This window comes from Mustela putorius, unplaced genomic scaffold (genome assembly GCF_011764305.1).
Source record: "Mustela putorius furo isolate JIRA1106 unplaced genomic scaffold, ASM1176430v1.1 tig00003871_pilon_pilon_pilon, whole genome shotgun sequence".
Taxonomy (NCBI): domain Eukaryota; kingdom Metazoa; phylum Chordata; class Mammalia; order Carnivora; family Mustelidae; genus Mustela; species Mustela putorius.
Window position 1 is genome coordinate 14,242,409 of NW_025422023.1, and position 20,667 is coordinate 14,263,075.

The following is a 20,667-nucleotide window of genomic DNA, read 5'->3' on the forward strand; positions in this document are numbered from 1 at the left end:
TGTGAAACCGCAGGTCCCCCGCCCCTCCCCCGCCCGTGGCGCCACCGTCCCAGCGTCCCTCTGACTCCTGGGGGCTCGTGTGAATGGAGCCTCAGGGTGTCTGTGTGTTTGTGGGGGCCGACTTCAGGGAGCACAGCGCCTTCCGGGCTCGTCAGGGTCATAGCAGGTGTGAGCACTTCCTTCCTCTCCGGTCCGCCGTGTGGGTGGACGACGCTGGGTCTCTCTGTCCGCCCGTCCGCCGGCAGGCCCTTGCGTCACCTCCCCCGTGGGGCAGCTGTGGCGCCGGTGTGTGTTTTCTGCTCCCAAACCCCGAGGGCTTCACTCGACCTCATCAGACCATTCTCGGAGCCTCTCCTGCTGCCGGTCCTGGTTCCCACGGGCGACACGGGCGAGGCCTCGCTTGTTTCATGCCTGGGTCCCACACATGGTGGCCCCGCTGTGTTCGCTGGTTCCTCTGCGCTTGGCGGAACCGATCCCACGAGGCTTGTACGGGGACGGGACTGTGACTTTTCCCCTCTGTGGCGACGTCATCGACTCGGTACAGACCCGCGTGCCTGTGTTTCTTGTTGCTCTAGGTCTTGAGAGATCGCTCTGGTTTCCTGCTCACTTTTTCTTTTGACCCAATTTAGATTCATAGGAAGGTCACAAGAAGAGTACCAAGCACCCTGTGGCCTTTCCAGCCAGATTGTCCCCAAGGAGAGCATTTGACCCTGTTTGTCTGCCGGCCTGTCTCGGATCCTTCCTTCTGTCCACCTGTGTGTTTGATTCCCTGACCATGTTTGGTGGCCATCTGCGGACACACTGTCCCTCGGGCTCTGATGGCTTCTGTGGATTTCCTGGGCACGAACATCTGCTCTCACCTGTCAGTCCGGATGTCACTGCGTGGAGATGAATGTGGACACCAGACTCTCATCCAGCCTGAGACCCGCTCCAGCTTCCCTGGGTTTGTAGGGATGTCCTGGAATTTTTAGCAGAAGGTGCCTGGTCACATGTCACACTTGACCCACGAGTGTCCTGTGTCCATAGGCTCCTGTCACTGAGCCGTGGCTCAGCCTGGCTTTGTGTTCCAGATGTCAGCATTCTCGAAGAGTACAGGTACCTTGGTCTGGGTGTGTTCCATATCCCCATGGGGAGGTCAGGTCGGGAGTGTCCCAGGTGTGGTGCCGCGTCAGCAGGCACACAGCGTCATTTTGTTCTATTAACACCTGTCGTAAAGAGTTCTCATCTTTTTCATTTTTGGTTTTTAAAGATTACATATTTATTTGAGAGAGAGCAAGCGAGCGAGAGAGAGCACGAGCAGGAGGGGCAGAGAGAGAGGGAGAAGCAGGCTCGCAGGGAGCCCGATGCGGGGCTCAATCCTAGGACCCTGAGCCGAAGGCAGAGGCTTAACCCACTGAGCCCCCCAGGCGTCGCTGAACAGTTCATTTTAAAAGTAATCTTATTTTTGCAATCGCCTATAATTATTTACGTGGTTGCTGTCACGGTGTACTCTGCAACAGGGAGTCGGTTTTCCCGCGGGCTGTCACTCCTCTGCTGACTCACCGCCTTGCGATGTTGGGGTTGACCCTTCCCTTGACTCTGTCGTGGAAGCAGGTGCGTTCGTTTGTCCTGACCGTCTCTCTAAGATAAACCCTGTCCCGGTCTCACTTTCTCCACACTCACGTCGTCTCCCCAGGTCCCTCCGGATGGTCCTTCCGCGTGTCCCGTGTTCCATCTGCCGTGCGGACGCTGCACGCACGGCGTGACCCCAGTGACCTTAGCTCCCTCATCTGCGACAGCCCGCACGGTGGGTGGGAAAATTCCATTCAGTGACCTGCAGTGCTTTCTCCCCGAAAGCAGGCGATTATTCTTCATGGGGAGGAGCCCGAGTGTGCAGCGGCTGGCTTCACCATGAAATATTGAACAGTACAGATGTCCCCGGGAGGAATGACGCGGGAGGGGGAACAGGAGATGGGAGCGCGCTCCGGCTCGTGATGGCAGGCAGGAGCTTGGATCTGCTAAAGAGGCACATAAGTGAGTTGAGAGCATTCGTTTGCATTGAGCGGCTGCTGCCTCTGAGCTCATGCGCCCTCTTCTCGTTTCTGTGCATTTCCCCGTCCCCGGCTGGGTGAAGGCCCCGGGAAGGGAGGTTCTCCAGCACTGTGAGCGGCTCGCGCAGGCTCCCCCACAGTGACTTGCTGTGCAGTTTGGATCCTGGAGGAAACGCTTGTGGAGCCTCACGGGTCCGGGGGCATCCTGGTGGCTGGGCTGAGCCTGAGGCTCCCTTACCCATGTTGGGTTCTGTGTGGCCGAGAGGTTTTTTCTTCCCATGTTGAGGTGAAGGTCGTGGAATCCTCCCCGGACTGCTGGGGGTCCTCTCCCAGGGGGCCCCGCCCTGGGTCTTGAGCCCTCGGGGTCGGGACCATCCTCCCTGGGCCACTGACACCCGCCCAGTGCCAGGTGCGTGCGGGTTCCCAGTGGATATAGGTGGGCGGACGGCAGAGGTAGCTCTTGTAGGCCGTGTTCTCGGGGGAAGGCCCCTCATCTCGGGCCCCGGGGCTCCTGCAAGCCCCCCCTCCTGCTCGGATACGCAGCAGGTCAGCATGGCTCCCGGCTGCCCATGGGAGAGGGTTTTCCGGAGAAGCCGGTCGGGGAGGCGACCAGTCTACTCCTGCGGCCCGAAGTGCCTCTCTGAGTGCCTAGACTTAGCAGGAGGGCCCTGGAGGGAAGGCCAGTTTCTGAGCCGCCAGCATGGGTGACGGAGGAGGAGGAAGCACTTTCTCACTCACAAAGTCCTCTGCAAACAGGAGGGCCCAGGAGCTGCCCGCAGCCTGCGGCTAGGGGGTCGGGCCATTCGAAGCCTGTGGACAGCAGGGTGAGATGTGGGGTTGGTCAGAGAGCGGATTGGGATCTGCAGGTGTCCATCTGGGGTCTGGTTTCTTGTTTGTTTGGCTGTGGTCCTGCTGTGAATTCGCTGGCACAGAAGGTAGGACAGATGACAGACGTGAGTCTGGGTATGCAGATCACATGAGCTTTATCTCAGAAAAAATAGAAATGGCCACTAAGAAAATGACCTGTCCGACCCACTGAATGGGCCAGAATTCCGTATTTCTAGATCTTTCCATTGCCGGGTAAGAATGTGCCTGTAATCATTCATCGCGGACGTTGGGCTCGGAGGCCAGCTCGCCACCCCAGGCCGTGTCGTCCCAGCCGAGCACCCCGCCTGGCCAGCGCGCACTTCAGGGTAGAGGCTCCTGGTCCTGCTGGTGCCAGCCCTGCTCTCTGGGACCCAGGGCTGCAGGGGTCTTGGGGTAAGGGTGAAGTCGGGGAGGAAGCTGGCACACACCTGCCCGTGTGTCGGAGGGCTCTGTGTCCGGGGTCGGCAGCGTCCTCTCACGGGCCCTGTGGAAGGTGACGGAACTGAGCTCCGTGGAGAGTGTCAAGGCAGGAGCCATGCTGAGCTCTGGGACCTCTCTCCATGGTGCTCTGCATCTCCCCCTGAACCCCTCACCGCTCCCTGGGGTGGGGGAGGATGTGACCCCCCCACGTACGGGTGGTAGGGCTGAGCTCCCGCGGGCACAGGGGGAGAGAAGCTGCTGGGGCCGCATCTTTCCCCACCCTCGGCCGGCTCCTGGCCGGTCCCCTTCTGCTCAGACCCTCACCCGTGTGCGTGAGGCCCAGCTGGCAGAGACGGGCTGTCCTGTGGTGTGGGGCTGCCCCAACTCTCCCTCATCCACGTTTCCTCTCTCTATGGAGCAAGATTCTCATGTGACAGAGGGAAGGTAGCTGCCGCCTTATCTCTGTGTCCCCCAGCTCGGGCCTGCAGTCAGGCGGCCGCGGGTACGTATCTGAGTGGACACCGCCTAGGGGCGCATGCGTCCGTGGGTAGACGAGCAGATGGATGGGTCGCTGGGTGGGAGCGTGGATGGTGGGTGGGGGTAGACGGTGGACGGGTGAGTCAGTGGTGGGTGAGGACACGAGTGGATGAGCAAACAGACTGTTTCTTCTACTGAGCTTCTGCACACCCTGCCAGGCCCCGCCGGGCGCCGGCCCAGCTCTGGCCCTCCACACGCTTGCTCCGTCCTGTCTGGCGTTTGGGCCCGCAGCTCGTGTTCCGTGTGTGCCACCCTTGCTCCCCCGCTCAGAGACTCGGCCTGGTCTCACCTTGCTGGGGAGCAGAGCCCCTGCCTGCCCCAACTCCAGGGACGACCAGGGGCCCGGAGGGCTCAGGTGTCGTCGCTGAGGGCTGCGTTGGAGAGAGAGGGACTGTGGACGGGGGGGCTGGCGCCCACACACTCTGTGTTCCCGAACCGGGTCCAGGGTCCCAGAGCCCGGACCGCGGGCGGCCTGATGAAGCCCACCATCTCTCGTAAAGGGCTTTCGGTTCCTGGGATAGGCTGGGACCCTGTTTCTTATTAGTTTACATGGAAAAAATTTGACCACACTACCTGTTCGTCCAGACCCCCCAGTCCGTTTCCTAAGACACCCTGGAAACACTGACAGGCCGGTGTCTCAGCCGCCCATCTCAGGGGCCTAAGCTGTTCGAGGCAGTGCTGTTCGCGGGTCTGTGAGGGCACAGTCGCCGACCGCTCGTCCGGGGCGCGAGGGGCACGGCAGCAGGAAGGACGGGCGGGGGCAGGTTGACTGTAGCAGCCGGGGTCGCCACTCACGACTGCCCTCTGCAGAGAGCAGCTGGGGGGGGAGGCCGCAGTGGCTGCTTCTCTGGCCATTGAAAAGTAAACCTGTGCCCTTTCTCAGAACCTGATAACTCGTCGCCGTTGAGCACGTGGCCCTACCTTCTAGAAGGGTCCCCAGCGTTGGCCAAAGGGGTGAATTGGGCTAGCAGGTCGCCACTGGCAAGGGAGGTGAGGGGGCGGAGCCTGGGGCCCCCAGGTGTGCTGGGCTCCCACCTGGCCAGGTGGCAGAAACAGCTCCGCTTTTCCAGTGGTCTCTGTTTGCAGGCCTGGCTGGTGGGAAGGAGTTTTATTTAAGGATTATCACTTGATTTTTATTTTTGGCTGTGGCTGGGCCTGTTGAATTATGTGCCAAGAGGACTCCTGCTTGAAGAGTTCTACTTTTACAGGTTTAAAAATAGCCTGGAAGCTGGTTCCTTCCTCCCAGTGACTTCCCCGGAGGCTGGGCTGCGGGGTTGGGCTGCGGCCCGTGCCGTCTGGGCGCGCGGTGGGCGGGAGCCCAGGCGTTCTGTCTTTCTCCCTCTGAGTCACCATGTGAGGTGCCCGGGGTGACCGTCGGCATGCCAGGTCTGCCCTTCTCTCGGGCCGGGGGCGGCCTGCCGGCGGCCGCGCGTGCGCAGCTACTGCACAACTCGCTTGGCCACACGGCGCTGCGTCCGCCTCCTCGCGGGGCTCCCGTCTGCGGCTCGCTCGCCATGTCCCTCTGAAGGCAGCGGTCAGCGGTCCCTGTGAGGAGGTGGGCTGCAAGCCTGACCCGACGGTCTTCTTGTCGGGGTCCCTGAAAGCTGCTACGTGAGCGGGACCTGGCCCGCTGGGACATTGAGCCTCACCGGACAGTCAAGCCTCCGTGGCTCAGTCGCTCGAGGGGCTGAGTACCGGACTCTTGCGTTTGGCCTGGGTGGTGATCTTGGGGTCCTGGGCTGGAGCCCTGCGTCAGGCTCTGCACTCGGCGTGCGGACTGCTTGTCCCTCCCCCACCCCCCCACGGCCAGCATGTGCCGGTGCAGCGTTTTTCTCTCTCTCTAAAAGGAATAAATAGATTAAATCTTAAAACGAAAAAAGGAAAAAAGAAAGTCTGCTGCCCAGCTGCTCTGGTGGGCGGTGGGTGGCGACAGGCCGTGTGCTGGGGAGCGCGCCTGGTTTCCCTCCGTGCCACATCCCACAGCCTTGCTTTGCTCTCGCAGGGACCCCATTAAACAGGAGCTCAGGGAGGGAATGAATGAATGACAGTGCTGACTTCTGTCTCCCGGGAGCGACCTCAGATTCTAGAAGGTTTGGGGGTTCAGACTCACTCCTTAGGCAGGCATTTTGGGTCCCCCCACCTCCCACAGGCTTCCGGTGGCCCCTGGCTGTCTGTGCCGGATCGGCAGATGTCACAGGCCCTTGTGGCCATTACCAGTCCCTGAAAGGGAGCGGATCATTGTGCCGGGAACCTCGCGGCACGTCCTGGGCAGGCCTGGTGGGCGCTCACACAGTGGCCTTTCTGCCATGCGTGTCTGTGACTAAGCAGCCTGATGTGTGGGTTGGGGCTCCCACTCCTAGGGACCCTGCCTGTCACTCAGCCCCAGCTCAGATGGATGAGTGGGTTTCCCAGGCCCCTTGCCAGGGTGGCTCCCTGGGCCCGGGAGGCAGGCTGGTTGCAGCCTGCCCCACGCAGAGGCACAGAAGGGCTCAGAACAGCCTGGAACAGGTGTGTTCCTGAGACAAGAAAGCCCCCTTTGGGCCAGGTGGACAGAAAGGCTCATCAGCTCCTCTCGGGGCCGGCATGGCTCCTTGGACGCAGTGTCTTGTCTCAGGAAGGAATGTGGGGGGCAGAATCCTGGCCCCTGAAAGTGCAGCCTGGTCACCAAAACCGTGACTGACTGGTCACCTTGCTGGGCACAAGGGATTTGTAATTCAAGGCAAGGATCTGAGCGGGCTGTTCTCTGGGCCGACCTTGCGCGCGCTCAGACTGATTCCTCACAGGCGGCCTTGTGAGAGGGAGGCGGACGGTCAGAGCTCACAGTGATGTCACTGCAGCCGGGGTCACCAGCTGAGGAGTGCAGCGCCACTAGAAGTGCGGAAAAGCAAGAGACAGATCCTTCCTGAAATTTCCAGAAGGAGCCACCAGAAAAGAACTTTCCAGAAGGAGCACCGGAGAAAGGGGACGTCTCCTCGCAGCTTCGCCAGGAAGGGGGCTGAGCATGTTTGTGGGGCTGCGGCCCAGGGTCCGCTCTGGCCAGCGGGTGGGCTTCATGGCCCGGGTGCAGGGGTGAGGGCTGGGGGTGGTGGAAGGAGTGCGTTCGGCTTGGGGAGGCCCAGGAGCATGGGGGGCAGCTCTGGGGCTGAGGTATCCGCCTCCATCATGGGAAGGACAGGGTGGGGCCGGGGGACATTGTCAGGCAGGCCCCGGTTTGGGGGACACGGCTCTCGGCCAGCGGGGGCCCCCGCGTCTCTGACACGGCCCGTGATTGTGAGCCTGTCTGCTCAGTGCTCTGGCGGGTCTCGGGGGGCTCCGTGTCCACACCTGTTTCCGTGGGCCTTGCTGACGGTTGCTACGCGGTGGAACCCAGCCACGTGCGAGCTCTCACGGGTTGGTGTCACGGGGAAGGGAGTTCGGGGTGGCCCCCTAAGGAAAGTGTGGTTTCCCGCTGATGATACCGGACGCGTGTGGGGCTGCCGGGACCTTCAGGTGGAGCTGAGCTCCGTGGAGGCGGCTGGGGGGTGGGTGGGTGCTGGCGCTCGGGAGCAGACCGGAAAGCACCAGAAGCCCCCAGCCGGGGCTCCCGGGAGCAACGTCGTCATGACGTGCCATCCCTCGCCTCTGTTTTCCCCACGAGAGTAGCCAGTGCCCCCCGTCGTCCTCCACCGTCCCCCCTCCCTGGCCACCTCCACTGCCCCCCGCTACCCCCCACTGTCCTCACGGCCCGCATTCCTCTCCGCTGGCCTCACTGTCCACCACCCTCCTGGCTGTCCCCCGTTGCCCCCATATAAAGCAGACAATGCGATGGCGATCTCTTTGGCTCTCTGCACGTTCCCCCAAGCCCGGTCCTTGTGAAGTGGCTCACAGAGGCAGCCCCCAGGGCACCCGACCGAGCCATGGCCACTCCCCTTGGGAGAGATGTGCTCCTGCCCATTTTCAGGACTGTCCGCCTGTGAGCGCTTGGTTGACAGGTCACCGTGGAGGCTCACTCTGAGCCTTTGGTCCACGGGCTCATCCAGTGAGTCTGGGCCGAGCACCTGTTTAGGCCGGGCCCACCGAGGGAGGGTCACATGGTGCAGAAGGGAGTCCCAGCGGAGGTGGTGGAGCCGCACTCTGCAGACGCGCGCGAGGACGGAGATGTCCCACTGCCAATGGGCGCCTTTGAGAAGAGTGTCCCAGGGCCCTGCCTGTGTCAGGACAGGAGACCTGCCTCCCGAGGGGCCCAGGCTCACCCCTTGGGGCCAGTACACACATGGGCACCTCGCAGGGGTCCCCCGGGAAGTCTGCCCTGGCCAGGGCGTCAGAGCCCGGTGTGTAACACTGGTGCAGTGTGTGTTTGCCGAGGAAGTTGTGTGCGAGCGGGAGGCCTCTCTGGGCAGCCGGGCTTCATGTGGGCCGAGGGGAGGGCCCCATGGGGGCTGGGGCTCTTGGGCTGGTAACATGTTAGGGTTCCGGGTCCCCCATCACCCCCCTGCTCCCTCCCAGCAGACGCTGCGTGCATGAGGGGCCATCACAGGCGGGGACCCTCAGGGGCAGAGACTAGGGAAGGCCGAGGCCTGAGATGTGGGGGCTGTGCACCGTGTCCTTCCAGACACCAGCCCCTCCCCCACCACCGGTGTCTTGCTATCGAGTCGTCTGCTCTGGCCGTGGGGCATGTCGCGTGAGAGCCTGCCCCACTGTCCTTGCTCCTCTGCTGTCCGTTCCCCGTGCCTTCTCTGGCTTCTCCCGTCCTGGAGCCGGGCTGGGTCCTGGACTGTCCCAGGCAGTAAACACATGGGGGCCATGGGCCCAGGTCGCGTGAATGTGGACCGAGAAGCGTGTTACTGGTGGCCACGTTCGCTGAGCCTTGCCCTGTGGACCTGCGTCACCTCTAGGAATCCCCTTCCCACACCCTGAAGAGGACCCACAGGAAGAAGACCATGTGACAGGATGCCACGTTCTGTTTGTGGGGGGCATCAGTCAGGGGGGTTTCTCAGGGGAAATGGCGGCTTAGGACTGAGAGGCAGGGAGGGGCCTCAGCATGTACGAAGGTCCTGGGGCAGAGTCGGACCGTGGGCATTTGAAGACCTAAAACGAGGTCCCGGTGGCAAAGACGAGGGAAGAGCAGAGGGAGACACAGCTGGTGGGGTGGGGTGGGGGCCCTTGCTGAGTGGGTGGGTTTGATCGCAAACCCCTGCCGACTTGGAGGCAAGACAGCAGTGGGTTCTGACGGGCTTTCCGAAGAACCCGACTGCTGTTCCGAGCCAGATCGCAGGGTGGAACCGGACCAGCCGGGCACTGGGGTAGGAGCTGAGACCAGTGGAATTCATGGGTTTGGGGGTACTTTCAGGATGTCCCGCATGTGCTGGCTGCCTGACACAGGTCCCCTGGGCACAGAGGAGCCTGGCTGGCTACTGTGGTGGTGGGGGGCACATGCAGCTCCATCCACAGGGCTGGGGGCCCTGGGCTGAGCTTCCCGCAGCCCTTCCTGTCACCCACGTCACTGGCCACCCTTCCCTTGCTCCCTGGCTGGGCTGGGCCCCGTTTCTGGGTCTAACTGGGCAGAGGCCACCCCCTCGTCTCAGATTTCCCTTTTGCTTGGCCCCTTTATGAACCCTGTTCTGTGCCCCCAGAGGAGGGTCAGGACCTCTGTCTTCAAGGAAGGTGACCGTGGGAGGGCCACCCTGCTTCACCCCAGGACGGAGGGGATGAAACCGTGCGAAACCATGGCTGGGGGAGCCAGGAGGGACTGCTCCCCGTGGGCTGGGCTTGGCATCCCCCAGGCCCCTTTTGGGGAGGGCCTTCTCCCGGTGAGTCTGCAGGGGCGGGGCCCCGAAAGGTCTACAGAAGCTGGAGGAGGCTGGGGCCCAGCGGGGCGGGCACACGAGAGGGCCCCGAACACCCCCACGTGTTTACGGAGCCAGTGGATCCCAGCACGCAGCAAACCTCGGTGTTTCTCACTGGTTCGTGACCAAACCCAGCGAGCCACGGACTCCTCAGGCAGATGTTGTGGCCGGGGCGGCAGGCTCTCTTGAGGCTGGAGGGTCTTCTGACCTTGGGCCTCTCTGCCTCCCCGTGTTCCGTCTGGGTGAGTCCTGCTGCTCACATGCAGTCATGCTGTAACCCGCCTGGGGCCTCCAGCTGCCAGACTGACCTTGGCCAGAGTTTTGGGGGCTCAGGCTCAGCCCTGTGTCCTTTGGTCTGAGGCAGCGGGGATCTGAAAGGAAGCTGCTGGGTCGCCCTGAGCACCTCCCTGTACCCCCCAAGCCCCTCGCCCCAGAGAGAAGGTTCCTGGGCAGCAGGGCTCCCCCCAGCCAGCTGTCTTTACCGTGCATGTCCCTGAGAGGCTGGGCCTTTGTTTCGGTCCCTGTGTCATCACAAGCGTCCCGCTGCATGAGGCTGTGCGGTGCTTGTTGGAGCAGTGGGACGCAGATCTGACACGGGGGACTACATGGACCACAGCCATCCGGGGCTAACAGCCTGCTTCAGTCCTGCCCGGGCCCCGGGGTGCTGCGGACCTAGCAGATTCACTGGGCGACTTTAACCCTGCTAAAAAGGGGACATGGGGTTGTCAGCTTCCGGCCAGTGCTCATGGAGAAGGCTGAGCTCCTGTCTCAGCCCTCAGCAGCCCTGCCAGCGTGCAGAGGTGGCTGTTTAGGCTGTGTTACCCCCGGGGGCTTTGTGTCTGGGCCGCGTCCCCACTGCACCCGCCTCTCCCTGTAGGGCGGTCAGGACATCTCACCACGTAGTTGTATCCTATCCGGACGTGGGGAGCCCCGCCCCGCCCCATGAGGCAGCTGGTTGTCTGCTCCTCACGCCTTCATGGTCCATCTCTCCCCGGTGGGTACTGACCCCTCTAGGATACGGTTGAGAACCTCAAGAAGTCAGGGCTGACATCCAGGAAGTGCGGGGGCGAGGCAGGGTGGAGAGGGGACGAGCCCTGTGTCATTGTGGGGCTGTGGCAGGGGGTCTGCTGTGTGCCCAGTTCAGAAACAAGGCTTGGGTGCCCATCTGCAGGAGCTTTAGGCCTGAAGGAGACGGCCTGGGATTTCCGGATGGATTCCACTGCATTTTATCGTGATACAGATGTTTTGCTCGTTGGGTTTGCAGGGGACTCGGCCTAGTCCTTGAGAAAGCTGCCTGCGGCCAGGTGTCATTCCCCAGATGTTGGTGGGGTGACTGAGTGGCGGGGGCTCTGCAGGACAGCAAAGGATTCGCCCGCAGGGACAGCCAGGGTCCTGTGCTCTCCTGGCTGGTGCCCACCGACCAGGGTTGGCGTCTCAGGAACAGTATGAAAGGCAGGGCCCGCTTGTGGCTGTGCTTCCTCTAGGCCAGAGCCTCGGAGGAGCCCCGGGGTCACAGAAGAGCGCCATGGAATAGCGTATGTGTGGCTCTGCAGGGCAAGCTGGAGGGCTGGCCAGGCTGCCTGAGTTCAGTCCCTGCTGGGGCCCAGATGTGTGTCCCCCCAGACGCATACAGGGCTTAGGAGGTGGAGACCCCGGATCGGGTGAGTGTCCTCAGGTGAAGAGGAGACGCCTGAGCCCTTCCTCTCTGCCATGGGAGGACCTTACAGAGCGGCGCTGCCCAGGCTCGGCCGGCACCGTGACCATGGACTTGCAGCTCCGGAACCTGGGTGAATCAGGGGCTGTGATTCAAGCCCCCAGCCCGTGGTCTCCTGTCCTGGTTGCATGAGCAAAGATACACCCACCTTCGTCATATCTGGTCTCCGAAAGGGAGGCCTCGCCTGCATGTGGACGCTAGCTGGTGGTCAGCTCTGGGATGGTCGGGGACGGAGGCCGATGGAAGGCGTTGGGGCCTCGGCGGAGGCTGGTCGTGCTGTCTCCAGGCTGGGGTGTCCAGTGTGTGCAAACGCACTGAGCCGTCCACTCAGGATCCGAGCCCCCGCGTGAGCCCCACTCTGTGGAGGTTCCTCTTGCTGCTGCACCAGAAACCAAGGGCCTTAAATAGCATGTTTGTTCTCTTATAATTCTGGAGGCCAGAAGTCCAGCAGAACGAGGGTCACGTGTTGGCAGGGCTTTGTGTCCCCCGCAGGGTCTGGGGGAGAATCTGCGTCCGTGGCTCATCTGGCTTCGTGAAGCCCACAATCCCGGCCTGCCGGCCCCTTCTGCTACCCTCCACGCCAGCAGCCCGCCAGTCTCTCCTCTCCCTGACCTCTGACCCTCCCGGCTCCGCTAGTTTATGTAACGGTGATTACACTGGGTCCGGATGACCAGGATGGTCCCCGTCTCAAGGTCCTTTCTTTGGTCCCCTCTGTAGTATAGGGCTTTGTCTGTGGAGGAGACATAGTCCCAGGTCCCCAGAGTTAGGGTGGGACCTCTTTGGGGGGACTGCCACCTAGCTTATCACACATCGCAGTCAAACCCACAACTGCATGGCCCTTGGTTTCCACCCGTCCTGGAATAAACATCAGGTCCTCCTTCAGGCTCTGCACGCCCTGCCCCTGCCCGGTCTCCCTGGTGACGGCCCCCCTCAGCTCCCAGGCCTCTCCTTGCCTCACGGCCAAGGCTGCTGCTGAGCCTGCTGCCCGCCCTTCCCCCGGGAGCCCGCCGCCTTCGTGTTCACCCCATCCTGGTGCCGCCTTCGTGTTCACCCCATCCTGGTTCCGGCTCGGACCGCAGGAGCTCCCCGCCGGCCCTCCCGCCGTGCTCCTGGGTCATCAGCGGCTGGGGGTGGGAGCCAGCTGTCAGCCCCCGGCAGGGGCTCGGCTCTGTGGCTGAGGCTTGCAGACCACACCCAGGGCATGTGTGTGTCCAGGCGATGTCCACTGGGTCACAAGTGCCACCAGGATTCCTTCCCCTGGGGCGTCTGGTGGTGCTGTTGCCGCCAGCTGCCTTCCGTGCGTGTGGTTTGCGCCTGTTCTGCTTGGAGCGACTTCCTCACTGCAGCTTTGTGCCCACTGTGGGAGAGGAGCCCGACCAGTAGCCCCCCGCAGGTGTCCCCTAGAGAGGACCAGGGGAGCTGCCACAGCCTGGCTGGCGAGGCCGGGGCTCTCTGTCCACACCCACCCTGGGCACCTCTGTGCTGGGAGGGCGGAGCAGGGCCAAGCGCCGGTCACATGGCGGTTCTCTCCCCGCAGAGGAGGAGCTCCGGAAGCTCAGGGAAGAGACCAACTCGGAGATGCTCCGGCAGGAGCTGGACCGGGAGCGGCAGCGGCGGATGGAGCTGGAGCAGAAGGTCCAGGAAGTGCTGAAGGCCAGGTGAGGGGGTCGAGGGCGCCCCACTGCCCACTCAGCCCTTCCTTGCCCGTGCGCCCCCCACGGGCGGCCAGCACCCCTTCCCGCGCCATCCCGCCGCACGCAGTTACTGCCGGGTTCGCCCGTCACGGTGGTCCCCCTCATCCCCGCAGGGTCCCTCCCCAGCTTCTGGAGGGGATGAGGTGGGCCCTGCCGTGGGGCGACGCTGTCCCCACGCGTGGCCTCCTCTCGCACCCACCGCTCTGCCTGCACGAGCTGGGCCACCGCCTCACGGTGCTGCCCGTGAGAAGAGGGTCCTTCCAGGAGGGTATTTGTGGGTTCTGAGAGCCGTGCTCTCCCTGTCCTTCTGGAAACCCCAGGAGGCTCCCCGTCCGTCCACGCGGCCTGCAAGCTGGTGGCCCAGCAGATGAGGCTGCTGCTGGACGAGGCCAGCCAGAACGGGTTTGTCCGTGGGGTGGACAAGGGCCCGGGCACTTTCAAGTGTCTTCTGTGGCTTTGGCTCTGAGGACACCCACCCTCCGGGCACCTCGATGCATAGGGCTTGGCTGGTGGGAAGGAGACGGCTCCTGTTCTGCAGCCGGAGCCGGCCTCCTGTCCGGGCTGACCCGCGGTGCTCTGCTCCTGGGAGCTTGGGGCGTCTGGTCTTCCTTGCAGGAAGGGTCTCTGGCTCCGTGCTCTGTAGGCCGTTCTGACGACTCCTCTGGGCTTGTGGGCAACCTGGAAGTAAGGCTCTGTTGACTGTCCCCGCAGGGCTATGATGGGGTTCTCTGGGATTCTTTGTGGGGGCCTCAAGCTTGTTAGGGGAGGGGTGGCCCTTTCTTCCCCATTCCGTCCCGGCCACGAGGCCGGCAGCCCTTCCCGGACACCAGCACGTGGGCCTCAACCTGCACGGTACCTGACGTCGAACCTTTCCCATCTCTGGATGTTTTCGTTATGCAGAGGGGTGCAGCCGGGGACCTGACCTGTGGACGCTGAGAGAGCCAGGGCCTGGCGCCTTCCGGGGGCATGGCCAGCTGTGGGTGCCTTCTCCACCTGCCGGCCACGGCCGGCCTCCCGTGGTGCATCTCAGCACCGTGTACCCCAGAGAACGTGCTCTGTCCGGTGCTGGAGTCGTTTCTGTCTGGCTTTGCCCAGAGCCGTTGGCTGGAGGCGGCACTTCCCCCTGGGGTTGAGAGGTGCTTGCCCGAGCTGAGCCCGTGCGCCTGCCCTCTCCTGGCAGGGCCCTGCCTTCCGCTTCCCCCTCCTGCCCAGGCCAGCCTCCTCATTCTTTCCCCAAAGCCCTATCCGCTTCCGAGGACACAGAGGGACCTGCTGGGTGGTCACGGTAAAGGAATAGCAGGCCAGAGCCGCAGAAGCTAAGGGGCCTGGGGCCCACTGTGGGGCTGCTCCCCTGCTTTACATAGGGGTGGGATTCAGGAACCTTCTGGAAATGGAGACCTGAAGGGGGGAGGTACAGGGAGAAGCAGGTTCTGTGCACGTGATGACCTCTTCTGTTGTCCCTTCAGTGTCCATCTGGGGTGGCCGCGGGCCATCCCGGTGGGTGAGCAGGTGGAGGGGAACCCCCTTATGCACACGCACGCGTGCACACACACGGGCACACACGCCCCCAAGCTACAGATGAGCTCCAGGATTGAAACATGGTAATTAACAGTTTATAGAGACCTCTGTTTGGTTTTTAAAGAAAATTCCCCCAAAATCCCTTTGATTGAAGCTTGTTTATTAGTAGGCAAAGACCTTCTCTCGTTGGGGTCCAGGAGCCGCAGAGAAGTGCTGCCCTTCTGACCCGGCCTGTCTGGGGCGGGCTGGGCCTGCCACCACCCTCTGCTCATCCCACTCCTGGGCTCGGCCGGCACGCCGCGTTGAGCCTCGCTGGGGCCGAGGTGTGTGGAATGAAAGAGACCCTGGTGGTGGTCTGGTGCCCCCAGCCCTGGGGAGGGGTCAGGGCAGAGTGACCCCAGCACCGGGCCTGGCGTCGCATTCCTTGTGGGCCTCCGCGCCCTCTGGCCTCGGGTGGCTGCAGGCGTGAAAATCGGACTTTAAAAAAACAAGTCAGGCAAGTTCTACTCCGTCTCGTGTGCGTGGTTGTTGAACGCTGGCATGGATTGTTCAGAAACATTTCAGAGAATCCAGTTGTTAGAAACATGAGGCCGCCTTTTCCTGATTCAGTGAGGTCACGCGGCCTATATGTTCCCCCGAGGTCACCCGGCTCACTTCCCACCTTCTCCGGAGCTGCAGGCGGGACCGCGTGCCCCGAGTGTCGTGGGCTGGAACCTCCTGGCGCACCGCCTGCCCTGCTGTCCGTCTGTCTCTCTGTCCAGCACATGGAAGAGGCACTGACCTGTCCTGCATGTGGGGCGATAGGAAGGGGGTACACGTCCTCCCCTGAAGCCAGCTCGCAGCCCACGAAGATCTGAGCATCTGGGTGTTTCTAGCAGGGATTGTGTTAGAAAGACCACATAGCCAGTGGCCGTGCACACCAAACGGTCACAAGCACAGGACCCTGGGAAGCCCCCAGCCGTGTTCCTCAGGCATGCAAGTCCTCGTGGTGGCCATGTGGCCTCAGGCTTGGGCAGGGGTCTGGCTTGTTAGTGCTTCTCGGGTGAGCTGTATCTTCCAGAACCTCCAGGCTGGGCACAGACATCCTGGTCCCGAGGCCGGGATGCACACCTAGGAATGAAAGGCCCTTGGCCGGGTCCTGGTGTCTCCCGTGTGCCCTGGGCTCCTTTCTGGTTCCCAGGAAAGCCCCACTTTTCAGTGGTCGCTCTGGGCGTGGACTGTCGCTTGGCAGCCTGGCTGTAGGGAGGGGCTGGTGTGGATGCCTGGCCCGTTCCTCCCGGACCGTGGCTCCCTTCCCTGGGACCTCCCGTCTGTGTTGTCTCCCCCATCCATCGCTTGGTGAGGCTGCAGGCCTCGCTCTCCCTGCTGGTTCCCCATCCAGCTTGCCCTAGAGCCTCCTGCTCTAGCTGACAGTCAGGGTTTCAAGCCTGTAGAGCGGGTCGGCTCCTGGAAGCGTGGCGTGAAATCCCACCATATGAGCAGAAACTGTGCCCCTCCTTCACAGCAGCCGAGGGCGTGCTCGGGCCGGGGGTCTCCCAGCCCTGCTGTCTCTGTCCTGGAAGCGTCCTCTGCGCCCCACAGGACCCTGCTGACATTTGCCTGGGGCACCACTTCTCCCACATCCGGGGTCCCTGCTGGACCGAGAGCACCAGAAACAGTGTGGTGCGTCCATGGCCTGGGCCAGAGCAGAGCAAGGCAGGCAGGACGGCCGTGGCACAGGCCGTAGCCTGGTCAGAGGCCCCCCCCAGGGCAGGGGCTGGATCAGCTGCGTCAGGCTCTGGTTCAGCAGTCGGGGTGTGGCAGGTGAACGAAACCCTGGGAGAGCGCTCTGAGGCCAGATGCCGGCTGCGGGCCGTGGGGGCTGGGCCGTGGGGGCAGGAAGCCAGGCAGGTGGCGGGCACGGGCCGAGCTGGGACCTGGGCACAGCTGGCCAGCCCAGGGGGTCACCCAGCCTCGGGCCTCACGCGCTGCCTGTTGGACGTGTCTGCAGACGAGCGTTTGCTTATCACAGGCTGGTTAATCCATGTAAGCTGTTTATTCTGAACGTCACGATGAAGTAGGTGTGTTCGTAGCACAGGAGAGAGTAACGCAGTTATGAGACGTCTTTTATTTGGTTATCAAAAAAATTAGAAGAGCGCGTGCCCATGGGAATGCGGCTCTGAGCTGCCCGGCCGGCCTGCCCCGCTAGCGGGTCCGAGCACTGAGCTCCCAGCGGCGCCCGCAGGCTGGAGCGACCAGTCGTGTGGGCAGACTCCCCGGGAGGACAGCACCTTCCAGAGCCCGCACTTACGCAGTGTTAGCTAACGGGATTCTTGCTGCTTCTTCTCCTTCTTTAAGAACCGAGGAGCCGACGGCCCAGCAGCCTCCGAAGGGGCAGGCCCAGGTCAACAATGGAGCAGGTAGGCCCCCGGCAGCTGGGCCGGGCGGTGGGGGGCGCGCTGGCCCTGAGCCCGTGGGACTGCGAAGGCGTCTCCAGCTGTGAATCAGGAGCTGTCACCGCAAACACAGGCTGTTCAACGAGACAGGATCTTATTTTCCTGTAGAAAGACCACGTGGCCCGCTTCAGCCCTTGCTGATGGAGATGCAGTGTCGTTGCTGTCAGACTGGCTTTTTGGCCCCTGACCTGGTGGCCCATGTCCAGAGGCTGGCAGTCCTGACAAGGGACGAGCGGGCAGTGGGGGCCGCCATGGTCAGCATGTGGCCGGCCCCCCTTGGGTCAGGATGCACAACCCTTTGCACCTTTTCCTCCTCCCTGAGCTTCTATCTGAGTCCCCCCCGGCCTTCCTAGAGCTGTTCGAGCAGCAAACTGGACTTTCTGTCCAGCTCTGTAGGCCTGGCCCTCTTGGCACCCAACCTGGGGCGCCCTCCCCCAGGCTGAGCCCTCGCAAGCACCCCTGCCGGTGCCGGGAACACACAGCTGCCCCAGAAGGGCCTCAGGTTAGCCCGTCTCGTGTACAGGGGAGGAAACGGAGACTCAGGAAGGGAAGTCTCTCCGGGGGCCCCTGCCATGTGGAGGCCCAGCTTGGCCCGGAGTCAGGTCCTGCCTTTCAGAGGGGGAGATGCCCCCTGCCCAGGCACCCCGGTGTGGGAACCCCAGGCGGGCCGGTGCAGGTGCAGAATTGGCTGCTGTGCCCCTCGGGTCACCGGTGCCACACCCAAGACCCAGGATCCAAGCCAGGAACAGAGAACCCGAGGCCCTGCTGTGCCCTGTGATTGAGGAGTCTCCTGTGCACACAGGAGGGTGGAGGGTGGGGTGACCCCAAGTCTCCCGGAGCCCAGGCCGAGGTCCATTCTGTAGCGGCGGTCGCTGGTGTGGTGGGTTCTGTGTGGGGAAGGGAGGGCACGGGTGCAGTGCTCCCCACCCAGCAGCCGGGGTGGACGGCCAAGGGGTCACGGTGTCCGAGCCGGGCTGCTGGGGCAGCGGGCCGGACCTGGACCTGGGGCTCGGCCGACTACAGCCCCCACCTGACTTCACATGTTTCAAACGTTTTTACATTCTTAAGTGTTTGGAGAAAATCCCAAGGATGTGGATCTCACATCTCTGCATCCTTACTGTGGTTTCGTGGCAACACGGGCCTGGTAGACTCCGGCCCGCCCACCGCTGCCTAGCCACCCGCCGCAAACATTCACGTCCCGGGCAGGGGCGACAAGCCCCCAGCCCTCCTCAGCCCTCCCCTCCCTGAGAGCTCTGCCTTTTCTCTGCACCTGGGCGGCTCACAGACCTCAGCCCCTGGGAGAGCCTCAGCCCCTGGGAGAGCCTCTGCCCCTGGGAGAGCCGGGGCGCTGGACCCCTCCCGCCGTCCCCCTCCTCGCCTGCGGCCGGACAGCGCCCCCTGCAGGCGAATATGTGTCCTGCAGCACACCCAGGCTCCCTGGTTCTGCCTGGTTTTCTTTTCTTTTTTTTTTAAGATTTTATTTATTTATTTGACAGACAGAGATCACAGTAGGCAGAGAGGCAGGCAGAGAGAGAGGAGGAAGCAGGCTTCCCCCTGAGCAGGGAGCCCGACGCGGGGCTCCATCCCAGGACTCTGGGATCATGATGGGAGCTGAAGGCAGAGGCTTCACCCAGAGCCCCCCAGGCGCTCTGTCCACCTGGTTTTTTGAGTTTGGGATGTGGGTCTGTTTCTGAAGATCTTGGTCGAGCTGGGCAGAGGCCACTTCCTTCACTGGGGCCCCCAGCTAGATACAGCCACGGCCCACACACCCCTTGGCCGTGCTTCTGGTCCCCGGGCTCCCCAGGACTGAGCCCCTGCCAGAAAAAGGGAGGATGACGCAGACGCCAGGGGTGGGAGCCCACGGTGGGGGGGCAGCTTGGGGCACGTGTGGCCGTGGAGACCGCATGTGGTCCGTGGCAGCCAGGCCGGGCCTCGTGGTGGAAGCGGGTCAGGCCTGGCGTCGGGGAGTGCGTGTTCACGCTCCTCTGTCGGTGCTCCTCACGCCCCCGCCTGCCCTCACGGGGACCTCCGTGCCCACAGACCGGCGGAGCCAGGGGCTGTGCCCCCGCGTCCAGAAGTGGTTCTACGAGAAGTTCGGGGAGTACGTGGAGGACTTCCGGTTCCAGCCGGAGGAGAGCGCCGTGGAGACGGAGGAGCCCCTCAGCGCCCGGAGGTGGGGGCCCTGGCGGAGGTGGGGGGCAGTCACCGCACCGAGGCCTCAGCCAGGCCAGCGTCCGAGGGTCCGAGAGGCGGCAGCCGGGGCGGCTCCCAGGGCCAGGCCATGCCCACCTTCTTGCGAAAGGGACCCCCTTCCTGGAGGAGGACAGGCAGCAGGGCTCCAGGGCAGGTGGCACGGCCACGTCCCCCTGCTCAGTGGTACCCGCTCAGTCAATTGCCCCTGCTCCAAGCCGTATTGTAGGCTCTGGGGGACTCGGGTTCTAGGGCCACGGGTGGGAGGTGAGGGACGGTTCCATGGGTGAGACACCCCCCCACACCCCAAGTTAGGGAGCAGCGACAATGTGCTTCCTGGCATGGCCGTGTCCCGGTGCCAGCGGAGCCCCGCAGTGGGTGTCGGGCGAGGCGCAGAGGAGCCAGTGCTCATGTCTCTCCCTCTCTCTCCCAGGTTGACGGAAAACATGAGGCGACTAAGTGAGTACCTAGCATGTCTGTGAGCGGCCGTGGGGACCGTTGGGGCCTGAGCTGCGTGCCCGGAGCCAGCAGGGCCGGCTCTGGAGTCCTGAGCTACGGGACGTGTTCTCAGAAGGATGTTCCCTGAGAGTTCTCAGGAAAAAGGCTCCCTTTGGAAGCCCGTCCGGGGCCCCACCTTGTCCATCTAGAGCAGGACAGGATGGGGCCAGCGCTGTCCACCTGGCCCTGAGCCGGGGCACCGTTTCCCTCCAGGCCTGGAATGCCCTGAGAGAAGTGGTGCTTTCCCCCGTGTTTGCCAGAGCCTGGGCGGTGACAAGGAACACCCCCTCAGCTGGCCCTTTCTCTTGTGCATGGCTCAGGCGTGGGCGGCAGGGGACAGGTGGCCGGCGCGGCCCCGCAGAGGCTGTGGATGGCCCGCAGCACCTGGAGCGGTGCTCCTGGGGGGAGCACCGGCAGAGGGTCAGGCACACGAGGAGCCAGAGTTTTGCTCGTTTTGGCTCCTCCCGCCCCGCTGTTGCCCTGCTGCTGCCCCGCTGCCCTCCTGGGTGTGCCCAAGTGTGCAGTGTGCAGTGCCCTCACTGCAGTGTGTTGTCCTCAGAGCGCGGTGCCAAGCCCGTCACCAGCTTCGTGAAGAACCTCTCTGCCTTATCCGACTGGTACTCCGTCTACACGTCCGCCATCGCCTTCACCGTGCGTGCTCCCGGGCGGTGGGGGGTGCTCCTCCAGGCCTCCGGGCCTCCGGCCCGCCCCGTCCCCACGGTTTCCCTCGGGACACACGCCCCTTAGCTTCTGTCTAGAAAGTGGCTGCCGTGTCGCTCCCCAGCCACGGGGTCGCTGCAGGATCATGCGAGAGCGTGGGGGGTGCCGGGGGTCGGCCCGTGTCTGCACACACAGCCCCATGGCAGCCCTCTGTCCATGCCTCCGTCGCCTCCCTGGACGAGTCAGGGAGAGGATGGTGGGGAGGCGCGTCTGCCCAGA

The 20,667-nt window shown here is 63.4% G+C and overlaps 1 protein-coding gene across 3 annotated transcripts in view; it reads left to right on the forward strand.

Annotated features, from left to right (window-relative positions):
- Positions 1-20,667, forward strand: part of LOC101681509 (GRAM domain-containing protein 4) — a 60,700-nt gene that overhangs the window by 28,243 nt on the left and 11,790 nt on the right. For all 3 annotated transcript variants that reach the window (XM_045067093.1, XM_004775444.3, XM_004775441.3), the window contains exons 4-8: positions 12,931-13,051; positions 16,943-17,004; positions 19,081-19,213; positions 19,664-19,689; positions 20,288-20,379. In XM_045067093.1, the coding sequence (XP_044923028.1) occupies positions 12,931-13,051; positions 16,943-17,004; positions 19,081-19,213; positions 19,664-19,689; positions 20,288-20,379 (434 nt within the window). The remainder of the gene's footprint in view (positions 1-12,930; positions 13,052-16,942; positions 17,005-19,080; positions 19,214-19,663; positions 19,690-20,287; positions 20,380-20,667) is intronic.